Consider the following 12,258-nt stretch of genomic DNA (forward strand, 5'->3'; position numbering starts at 1 on the left):
ATTTTGCTTTTTTCTGATATCTTTTGTTTTTTTTTTTGTTTTAACAATTTCCCCTCAAGATTTTAAAAATACTCTTTAGACATGTTTTTGCTAAGTGCTACCACCCATCCCCCAAAATATGAATCCTACATACTGTATATCTGTTTATCTACTACGGCCCTTTAGAGAACTACAAACCATTGTCATAACTAAGAATTTTTTTTGCCTTCACCCTGAACCAGTTTTTGCCTATTGGGGGCTATATTGTTCCTGTTGAGAATGCATGTTTTAAAGTTAAAGATCTTTTTTTTAATTGCAAAAATTTAAAGAATACTTAGTGTACAAATAACTGGTATTTTCTATGAATATATAAATTAAACAAATAGGCACATATTACATACACAGACTTATAGCCTAGGCCTCACTTAGTTTTATATTGTGGTTTCTCTATGTTATTAAAATTATTCCTATGGATATGCTATATTTATTTACTCAATCCCCTATTGATGAACATTCAGGTTATTTTAATTTTTTTGTTATCATAAGTAAAACTATGGTGAAAGCCTCATGCATAAATCTTTGCTGCATTTACTTATTACCTTAGGATAGACTCCCAGAGGGATTTATTAGGTTAAAGGTTATGAGCTATTTTTAAGCCCTTGAAATGTGTAGCTAAATTGTCTTTGAAAAAATTTGCCCCAACTTAAACTCTCGTCTGAAGTATCTGAGAGATGTTACTTGTTGCAATTTTACTTGCATAGATTTTCATAAAATCCTTTAAATTTGGTAGGTACAAATAAGCTAGTGTGTTGATGGTGTTACTAAGGTTTAAGAGTAGATCAAGTGGGGGGGGGGGCCCAAGATGGCTGAATAGGAACAGCTCCAGCCTACAGCTCCCAGCGTGAGTGACACAGAAGATGGGTGATTTCTGCATTTTCAACTGAAGTACCGGGTTCATCTCACTGGGGCGTGTCAGACAGTCGATGCTGGTCCACGGGTGCAGCCCGACCAGCGAGAGCTGAAGCAGGGTGAGGCATCGCCTCACCTGGGAAGCACAAGGGGGAAGGGAATTCCTTTTCCTAGCCAAGGGAAATTGAGACACACAACAACTGGAAAACTGGGTAACTCCTACCCTAATACTGAGCTTTACCAAGGGTCTTAGCAAACGGCACACCAGGAAATTATATCCCACACCTGGCCCAGAGGGTCCCATGCCCATGGAGCCTTCCTCATTGCTAGCAGAGCAGTTGGAGATCTAACTGCAAGGTGGCAGCGAGTCTGGGGGAGGGGTGCCCACCATTGCTGAGGCTTAAGTAGGTAAGCAAAGCCGTGGGGAAGTTCGAATTGGGTGGAGCCCACCACAGCTCAAGGAGGCCTGCCTGCCTCTGTAGACTCCACCTCTGGGGACAAGGCATAGCTAAACAAAAAGCAGCAGAAACCTCGGCAGAGGTAAAAGTCCCTGTCTGACAGCTTTGAAGAGAGCAGTGGTTCTCTCAGCACGGAGGTTGAGATCTGAGAACACACAGACTGCCTGCTCCAGTGGGTCCCTGACCCCTGAGTAGCCTAACTGGGAGATATCCCCCACTAGGTGCAGACCAACACCTCACACCTCACACTGCTGGGTACACCCCTGAGACGAACCTTCCAGAGCAAGAATCAGACAGCAACACTCACTATTCAGCAATATTCTATCTTCTGCAGTCTCTGCTGCTGATACCCAGGCAAACAGGGTCTGGAGTGGGCCTCAAGCAAACTCCAACAGATCTGCAGCTGAGGGTCCTGACTGTTAGAAGGAAAACTAACAAACAGAAAGGACATCCACACCAAAATCCCATCAGTATGTCACCATCATCAAAGACCAAAGGCAGATAAAACCACAAAGATGGGGAAAAAGCAGTGCAGAAAAGCTGGAAATTCAAAAAATCAGAGCGAATCTCCCCCTCCAAAGGAACGCAGCTCATCACCAGCAATGGAACAAAGCTGGATGTAGAATGACTTTGACGAATTGAGAGAAGAAGTCTTCAGTCAATCAAACTTCTCAGAGCTAAAGGAGGAACTACGTAACCAGTGCAAAGAAACTAAAAACCTTGAAAAAAGAATGGATGAATGGATAACTAGAATAATCAATGTAGAGAAGACCTTAAAAGAACTGATAGAGATGAAAACCATGACATGAGAACTACATGACAAATGCACAAGCTTCAGTAACCGACTCGATCAACTGGAAGAAAGAGTATCAGTGATTGAAGATCAAATGAATGAAATAAAGCGAGAAGAGAAGTGTAGAGAAAAAAGATTAAAAAGAAATGAACAAAGCCTCCAAGAAATATTGGATTATGTGAAAAGACCAAATCTATGTCTGATTGGTGTGCCTGATAGTGATGGGGAAAATGGAACCAAGTTGGAAAACACTCTGCAGGATATCATCCAGGAGAACTTCCCCAACCTAGTAAGGCAGGCCAACATTCAAATTCAGGAAATACACAGAATGACACAAAGATACTCTTTGAGAAGAGCAACTCCAAGACACATAATTGTCAGATTCACCAAAGTTGAAATGAAGGAAAAAATGTTAAGGGCAGCCAGAGAGAAAGGTCGGGTTACCCACAAAGGGAAGCCCATCAGACTAACAGCAAATCTCTCTGCAGAAACTCTACAAGCCAGAAGAGAGTGGCGGCCAATATTCAACATTCTTAAAGAAAAGAATTTTCAACCCAGAATTTCATATCCAGCCAAACTAAGTTTCATAAGTGAAGGAGAAATAAAATCCTTTACAGACAATCAAATGCTTAGAGATTTTGTCACCATCAGGCCTGCCCTACAAGAGATCCTGAAGGAAGCACTAAACATGGAAAGGAACAACTGGTACCAGCCGATGCAAAAACATGCCAAAATGTAAAGTCCATCGATGCTAGGAAGAAACTGCATCAACTAATGAGCCAAATAACCAGCTAAAATCATAATGACAGGATCAAGTTCAAACACAAGAATATTAACCTTAAATGTAAATGGACTAAATGTTCCAATTAAAAGACATAGACTGGCAAATTGGATAAAAAGTCAAGACCCATCAGTTTGCTGTATTCAGGAGACCCATCTCACATGCAGAGACACACATATGCTCAAAATAAAGGGATGGAGGAAGATCTACCAAGCAAATGGAAAACAAAGAAAGCAGGGGTTGCAATCCTAGTCTCTGATAAAACAGACTTTAAACCATCAAAGATCAAGAGACAAAGAAGGCAATTACATAATGGTAAAGGGATCAATTCATCAGAAAGAGCTAACTATCCTAAATATATATGCACCCAATACAGGAGCATCCAGATTCATAAAGCAAGTCCTCAGAGACTTACAAAGAGACTTAGACTCCCATACAATAATAATAGGAGACTTTAACACCCCGCTGTCAACATTAGACAGATTGACAAGACAGAAAGTTAACAAGGATATCCAGGAATTGAACTCAGCTCTAAACCAAGTGGACCTAATAGACATCTACAGAACTCTCCACCCCAAATCAACAGAATATACATTCTTCTCAGCACCACATTGCACCTATTCCAAAATTGACCACATAGTTGGAAGTAAAGCACTCCTCAGCAAACGTAAAAGAACAGAAATTATAACAAACTGTCTCTCAGACCACAGTGCAATCAAACTAGAACTCAGGACTAAGAAACTCAATCAAAACCGCTCAACTAACTATGGAAACTGAACAACCTGCTCCTGAATGACTACTGGGTACATAACGAAATGAAGGCAGAAATAAAGATGTTCTTTGAAACCAATGAGAACAAAGATACAACATACCAGAATCTCTGGGACACATTTAAAGCAGTGTGTAGAGGGAAATTTATAGCACTAAATGCCCACAAGAGAAAGCAGGAAAGATCTAAAATTGACACCCTAACATCAAAATTAAAAGAACTAGAGAAGCAAGAGCAAACACATTCGAAAGCTAGCAGAAGGCAAGAAATAACTAAGATCAGAGCAGAACTGAAGGAGATAGAGACACACAAAGACCCTCCATAAAATCAATGAATCCAGGAGCTGGTGTTTTGAAAAGATCAACAAAATTGATAGACTGCTAGCCAGACTAATAAAGAAGAAAAGAGAGAAGAATCAAATAGACACAATAAAAAATGATAAAGGGGATATCACCACCGACCCCACAGAAATACAAACTACCATCAGAAAATACGATAAACACATCTATGCAAATAAACTAGAAAACCTAGAATAAATGGATAATTTCCTGGACACTTACACTCTCCCAAGACTAAACCAGGAAGAAGTTGAATCCCTGAATGGACCTATAGCACGCTCTGAAATTGAGGCAATAATTAACAGCCTACCAACCAAAAAAAGTCCAGGACCAGACGGATTCACAGCCGAATTCTACCAGAGGTACAAGGAGGAGCTGGTACCATTCCTTCTGAAACTATTCCAATCAGTAGAAAAAGAGGGAATCCTCCCTAACTCATTTTATGAGGCCAACATCATCCTGATACCAAAGCCTGGCAGAGACACAACAGAAAAGGAGAATTTTAGACCAATATCCCTGATGAACATCGATGCAAAAATCCTCAATAAAACATTGGCAAACTGAATCCAGCAGCACATCAAAAAGCTTATCCACCATGATCAAGTGGGCTTCATCCCTGGGATGCAAGGCTGGTTCAACATATGCAAATCAATAAATGTAATCCAGTCTATAAACAGAACCAAAGACAAAAACCACATGATTATCTCAATAGATGCAGAAAAGGCCTTTGACAAAATTCAACAGCCCTTCATGCTAAAAACTCTCAATAAATTCGGTATTGATGGAACGTATCTCAAAATAATAAGAGCTGTTTATGACAAGCCCACAGCCAATATCATACTGAATGGGCAAAAACTGGAAGCATTCCCTTTGAAAACTGGCACAAGACAGGGATGCCCTCTCTCACCACTCCTATTCAACATAGTGTTGGAAGTTCTGGCTAGGGCAATCAGGCAAGAGAAAGAAATCAAGGGTATTCGGTTAGGAAAAGAAGAAGTAAAATTGTCCCTGTTTGCAGATGACATGATTATATATTTAGAAAACCCCACTGTCTCAGCCCAAAATCTCTTTAAGCTGATAAGCAACTTCAGCAAAGTCTCAGGATACAAAATTAATGTGCAAAAATCACAAGCATTCTTATACACCAGTAACAGACAGAGAGCCAAATCATGAATGAACTCCCATTCACAATTGCTTCAAAGAGAATAAAATACCTAGGAATCCAACTTACAAAGGATGTGAAGTACTTCTTCAAGGAGAACTACAAACCACTGCTAAGTAAAATAAAAGAGGACCCAGACAAATGGAAGAACATACCATGCTCATGGATAGGAAGAATCAATATTGTGAAAATGGCCATACTGCCCAAGGTAATTTATAGATTCAATGCCATCCCCATTAAGCTACCAATGAGTTTCTTCACAGAATTGGAAAAAACTGCTTTAAAGTTCATGTGGAACCAAAAAAGACCCTGCATTGCCAAGGCAATCCTAAGCCAAAAGAACAACCTGGAGGCACCACGCTACCTGACTTCAAACTATACTACAAGGCTACAGTAACCAAAACAGCATGGTACTGGTACCAAAACAGAGATATAGACCAATGGAACAGAACAGAGCCCTCAGAAATAATACCACACATCTACAGCTATCTGATCTTTGACAAACCTGAGAAAAACAAGAAATGGGGAAAGGATTCCCTATTTAATAAATGGTGCTGGGAAAATTGGCTAGCTGTAAGTAGAAAGCTGAAACTGGATCCTTTCCTTACTCCTTATATGAAAATTAATTCAAGATGGAATAGAGACTTAAATGTTAGACCTAAAACCATAAAAACCCTAGAAGAAAACCTAGGTAATACCATTCAGGACATAGGCATGGGCAAGGACTTCATGTCTAAAACACCAAAAGCAACAGCAACAAAAGCCAAAATTGACAAATGGGATCTAATTAAACTAAAAAGCTTCTGCACAGCAAAAGAAACTACCATCAGAGTGAACAGGCAACCTACAGAATGGGAGAAAATTTTTGCAATCTACTCATCTGACAAAGGGCTAATATCCAGAACCTATAAAGAACTCAATCAAATTTACAAGAAAAAAACAAACAACCCCATCAAAAAGTGGGCAAAGGATATGAACAGACACTTCTCAAAAGAAGACATTCATACAGCCAAGAGACACATGAAAAAATGCTCATCATCACTGGGCATCAGAGAAATGCAAATCAAAACCACAATGAGATACCATCTCATACCAGTTAGAATGGCAATCATTAAAAAATCAGGAAACAACAGGTGCTGGAGAGGATGTGGAGAAATAGGAACACTTTTACACTGTTGGTGGGACTGTAAACTAGTTCAACCATTGTGGAAAACAGTGTGGCGATTCCTCAAGGATCTAGAACTGAAAATACCATTTGACCCAGTCATCCCATTACTGGGTATATAACCAAAGGATTATAAATCATGCTGCTATAAAGACACATGCACACATATGTTTATTGCGGCACTATTCACAATAGCAAAGACTTGGAATCAACCCAAATGTCCCTCAGTGACAGACTGGATTAAGAAAATGTGGCACATATACACCATGGAATACTATGCAGCCGTAAAAAAGGATGAGTTTGTTTCCTTTGTAGGGACATGGATGGAGCTGGAAACCATCATTCTCAGCAAACTATCGCAAGAACAGAAAACCAAACACCGCATATTCTCACTCATAGGTGGGAACTGAGCAATGAGATCACTTGGACACAGGAAGGGAAACATCACACACCGGGGCCTATTGTGGGGAGGAGGTAGGGGAGAGGGATAGCATTAGGAGATATACCTAATGTAAATGATGAGTTAATGGGTGCAGCACACCAACATGGCACATGTATACATGTGTAACAAACTTGCACGTTGTGTACACGTACCGTAGAACTTAAAGTATAATTAAAAATAAAAATAAAAAAAAATTAAATGACATGAAAAAATAAAAAAGAAGAGTGGATCAAGTGGAGGCCTTCAGTCTCCATAGGTGCTTAGAAGGACAAAATCCCCCATCAAAAGCCACATGGTGTGACTGGCTTATGTGGGGTTAGTGTGGGTATGGGGTTCTGGGAGTAAGGGGCTATGGAGCTCAGGCAGACCTCAGGGACACGAATTACAGTCCAGAGTCTGATGATCTGAATCAATGGCCCGTTTTTTCCCTTAGCTCTGATTTCCTTGTGGAAAAGACAGTTACTTTTAATGAGATGGTTGTTCTAATTTTATGAGATTGCCTGGCCTATTGAGGGACAGAGTATTTGGAGGAAAGAGACATTTTAATGACTATGTAGACTGCAGATCTACTAAAATCGGAGATTATTCATCATCATGTCCCCAGTACTTAGTGTAAGAGTAGATGCTCAATAAATATATTAGCAAAATATCACAAGTGTTATCCAGAACTGAGTATTATTGAGACTTCCTCCACCACAAAATAATAATACATACTTATCTATATATAGTTTTCTTTTATTCTTTTAATTAATTTATTTTTAATTTTTGTGGGTACCTAGTAGATATATGTATTTATGGGGTACATGAAATATTTTGATACAAGCATACAGGCATACACATATGTGATGTGTGTAACAGTGACATTAGGGTCAATGGGATATCATCACCTCAAGCATGTATCCTTTTTTGTGTTATAAACAATCCAATTATACTCTTTTAGTTATTTTAAAATGTACAGTAAATTATTGTTGAGTGTAGTCACCCAATTGTGTTATAGAATACTAGACTCTATTCATTTTATATAACTATATTTTTGTACCCATTAACCATCCCCAGTTCCCTACACCCCTTCCCCTTCCCATTACCCTTCCCAGCCTCTGGTAACTATCATTCTATTCTCCATCTCCATGAGTTCAATTGTTTTAAATTTAGCTCCCACAAACAAGTGAGAACATATGAAGTCTGTCTTTTTGCAGCTGGCTTATTTTACTTAACATAATGACCTCCAATTCCATCCATGTTGTTCAGGCTCACATTGATTTTATCCATTTGTCTGTTGATGGACACTTTAGGTTGCTTCTGTATCTTGGCTATTGTGATATATACTTTTTCTAGGTAAGAAAATTCTACATCTTTCTTTCAAGTAATTTATATTTATTCCTCAGTGTTCTCCCCAACCCCACCAAGTGTTTTTTAAACACATAAATCCTAGAGCAAGTGGGACTTCATCAATGATTTGGCTGGTTGTTCACTGTACTTGTGCATTTGCTGGCTTCTATCAGGGGAGTAACTCTAAGGAATCCTCTTGGGACTTGACCTGGTTGTGTGAGAGCGTCTTTTCCACAGAGTTTCTTTGCTAGCTATATAATGACCACCTGTGAAATATAGCCCCAAGTCTCCACTTCACTGCCATGCCACTAGTATCACTTCTGTTGTTTTGGTAAATCAACAGGACTCACATGACTGACTGACAGAGTATTGTGAGATTAGACCAATTCTTGTTCCAACCCACCTTCAATGTCAGCTAGTTCAGTAACTAACTAGCAGTCAGGATCCAAGCTCTGGTTGGCTGCCAAACTGTCTGTCTGAACACTGATAAAAATAAGAGCATTTCATTCCAACTTGGCTGCCTTCACGCGTTGGATAATTATATTGTCTCATCCATCAGAATTTCTTCTAGGTCAGATTGACATTAAATTGTCTTTTTAATTACTGTGTTTTTTTGACAAAATAGCTATTGACTAATCTATAAAATATGATCCAAAAAGGTTAAGAAAACTAGTCAGCATGTATAGAAATAGAATTTGTTACCTTCTCACTAGCTGAGATGGTTACTTGGTTCTGAGCTTCTTGGTTTTCAGATATCCAGTTCCTCCGAGCCATTTCTTCCCATTCTGCTTGCATCTTATCCCAAAACTCTGTATCTGACTGGGAAACAGGAAAAATGAATGGAGATGGATTTAAGAACATGCCACATCATCTGTGTTTTTGGGTTTTTTTTCCCCTAATAGATAAAAGAGGCTTCTGAGGAGGAATAAAATGGCGACATCCAATTGATAGGTGTGGCTGAAGAACTTCTGGAGGGTACTCACGTGTCAGAGTGTTGAAGTAGATTAGCTGTGGTTTTCTCCAGCAGGAAAATAACTACCATCAGAAAGACCAGGATCACATATGCCAAATTCAGCTAAAAACCCACTACTTATATACAGTTTCATGTGTGGGCACTAGGCCACATTTTAGGAAGGGCAGTCTCTCCCAGAATTGCTCCTAGCATATGAGGAATTAGAGCAACTGCTTTGGGACTGGCTGAGCAGTGACTTGGGAAGACAGCCAGGTACGGTCAAGAGAACGAAACATTAGTTGATCCTACTCTGTGTTAAGCACTGTGCCAGCAGAAAACTGAGTCTAGGGGGTTACAGTCCCAAAGCTAGGACTCACAGGATCCAAACCCCATCTGCTTTCCAAGCCCACACTTGTCAGCTTATGGCAAATTTGGTCTACTGGTGCTGAAGAATGAGGCACCCTGGTGTGAACCTGACTGAATCCTCTTCAAGGACTTTTATGTGGCAGGATGATTTTTTGAAAAATGCTGCTTTGTGTTTTTGTTTCCTTGTAGTTTTCCCACACATCTTCTGTAAGGGGAATCAGGCTGTTTGCTCTTCTTTACTTCAAGGGAAGTATGTGTTCCTAGACTGAAGAAGATTTTTGCTGAGAGAGCTGTCCCTGATTGACTTCTATTTTATTAAGCCTGAAGACAGTACTTTAGGTGGCCCAAGGGGCAGGAGGAAGGAACAAGTATCTTAAAGAATTTTAAAGAGACGGAATTTTCTGGGGGTAGGGAAAGAGATGGAGGGTGGCAGGTTCTGATTAGTAGGAGACTGGTGCTCAGTTTTTAGCTATTTCCCAGGGAAATGAGCCTGATATCGGAGAGGATGACTGAGGATGTGACCAAGGGGGCTCATTTGAACCCCTGTTCTCACATGGCCAGGAAATAGAAAGTGAATTTCAAGGAACCACTTTGGGCTTGGATGGCTGTTAGTGGTCACCATGATAGCCAGGGGCAGGGAGGCGGGTGGGGGAGACTCCGTCCTTGTTTTCTTTTTTTTTTTTTTTTTGAGACGGAGTCTCACTCTGTTGCTAGGCTGGAGTGCAATGGTGCCATCTCGGCTCACTGTAACCTCCACCTCCCAGGTTCAAGTGAATCTCCTGCCTCAGCCTCCCAAGTAGCTGGGATTACAGGTGCATGTCACCATGCCCAGCTAATTTTTGTATTTTTAGTAGAGATGGGATTTCACCATGTTGGCCAGGATGGTCTTGATCTCTTGACCTCAGGATCCACCCGCCTCAGCCTCCCAAAGTGCTGGGATTATAGGCGTGAGCCACCGTGCCCGGCCCGTCCTTGTTTTCTAACATTACATGAGCCTTCCATATTTCATGCCCTAGAATAAGTTCCCTGCCAGCCTGGCAAGAGAGACACTTGGAAACCACTTTATTTTCTTTAAACAAACAAAACAACGAGTATTCCTTGAACACCTGAATCTGGGACTGAAATTCATACCCTTTACAAATTGCAAATCTCAGTGTCTATGATTCGAAGTCCTGTGACTTGTTGATACATCATCACACTGACTTGAGGTAACCTTCACTTTTTTTTTTTTTTTTTTTTTGAGATGGAGTCTCACTCTGTCACCCAGGCTGGAGTGCAGTGGCACAATCTTGGCTCACTGTAAGTTCCACTTCCCGGGTTCATGTCATTCTCCTGCCTCAGCCTCCCGAGTAGCTGGGACTACAGGTGCCCGCCACCACACCTGGCCAATTGTTTTTTTTTTTTGTATTTTTTTTTGTATTTTTAGTAGAGACGGGGTTTCACCATGTTAGCCAGGATGGTCTGGATCTCCTGTCCTCATGATCCGCCCACCTTGGCCTCCCAAAGTGCTGGGATTACAGGCGTGAGCCACCGCTCCCGGCCTAACCTTCACCATTTAATACCTCTGGTCTGCCTGGGTGGTGGCTGCCCTGAAGCAAGAACTCTTCTGCAGAGTTGCTTTGAGTGGTAATTATAATCTTATTTCTTTTAGATACAAATGTTCATGGAATAAGAATCAGCTCAATGTGATAATCCCAGGCTACTAAATAAATAGTAGCTCTTGCTCCTGCTTTATCATGTCCAGAATTCTCATTCCTCCCACAGAAACAGGTTCCGCCCCTTTGGCAAAGGCCTCCTCTCGACAAGGCAGCAGGCATCTTGATAATCAATGTCCGTGATGCTGGAAGCACATGGAATGGCTACTTGGAATCCAGGTTCAGCTCAGAAGTAAAATTCAAAATTTCTTTTTAAATTGCTTTTTCTAGTAGAATACTAGTAGAATACCACATTGTGCAAGCAGAATGATCTCAAATGTACAATAACAATGGCTAGAGAAAAGACTAGGAAGAAATATGCCAGCATGTTAATAGAGATGTGTCTTTGAATGAAGAAATAATGAAGGATGTTTTTCCTGCCTCTTCATACATTTCCTACTTTCTGAATTTTCCATGATGAGCATGCTTTGCTTTTTAAAAAATAAGTTTAAACACAACAAAACAAAAAATATCTCTCCTTTTTAAAATACAATGAAATCTGAATTATAAGATACTAAAAAGTTTGGAAGAAATTTGGGGGAATTCATTTTTTAAATAGCTTTTCAAAGATGCAGGTTTAACCTCTCTGCAGTAGAAGGGAAGACAAATCTATCAAGTGAATTTTATAATGTTTGCTGACTTTCCCAGGCTCGCACTGGGTGACAAGAGAGGCCAATGACTACACATACTTTCCAAGGCAAATATGTTCATCTAGTGGGAGTCCTTGGAATTTAAAGCATATTACAAGTCTTCTGCATGAAAGAATGAGAAGAATTCAATAATGTGTACATCTGAGTTACCAAAGGGTGCATTACCTTTCTTGCAGCTTGAAATTAGAGCAGTAGATACATAAATAAGGCTGCTGTGGAAAACTGACAGAACCTCGGCTGAGGTAGAGATGCTGGGCTCTCACTTAACGAGATACACCAGAACTCACTGTTACCACTTAAAATGAGTTACTGCTGACTAATTAAAGTCCACAGCACAGTTTTCATTTAATTACAGAAGACTACTTTTAGTATAATCAATTTTCATCCAGTTGCAGAATCCAGACTTCTTTCACGTAGCTACAATTAACGCTGCTTCCTCCCACTATTTTAAATGAATTTTAGAGAAACCTG

At 40.2% G+C, this 12,258-nt stretch overlaps 1 protein-coding gene across 6 annotated transcripts in view; it reads right to left on the reverse strand.

The window, feature by feature from the left end:
* The window catches only part of PEX5L (peroxisomal biogenesis factor 5 like), a 238,653-nt gene that overhangs the window by 15,270 nt on the left and 211,125 nt on the right, over positions 1–12,258 (reverse strand). For all 6 annotated transcript variants that reach the window (NM_001265815.2, XM_015131543.3, XM_077990732.1 and 3 more), the window contains 1 exon segment: positions 8,828–8,944. In NM_001265815.2, coding sequence (NP_001252744.1) covers positions 8,828–8,944 — 117 coding nt within the window.

This window comes from Macaca mulatta, chromosome 2 (genome assembly GCF_049350105.2).
Source record: "Macaca mulatta isolate MMU2019108-1 chromosome 2, T2T-MMU8v2.0, whole genome shotgun sequence".
In the NCBI taxonomy this organism is placed as follows: Eukaryota; Metazoa; Chordata; class Mammalia; order Primates; family Cercopithecidae; genus Macaca; species Macaca mulatta.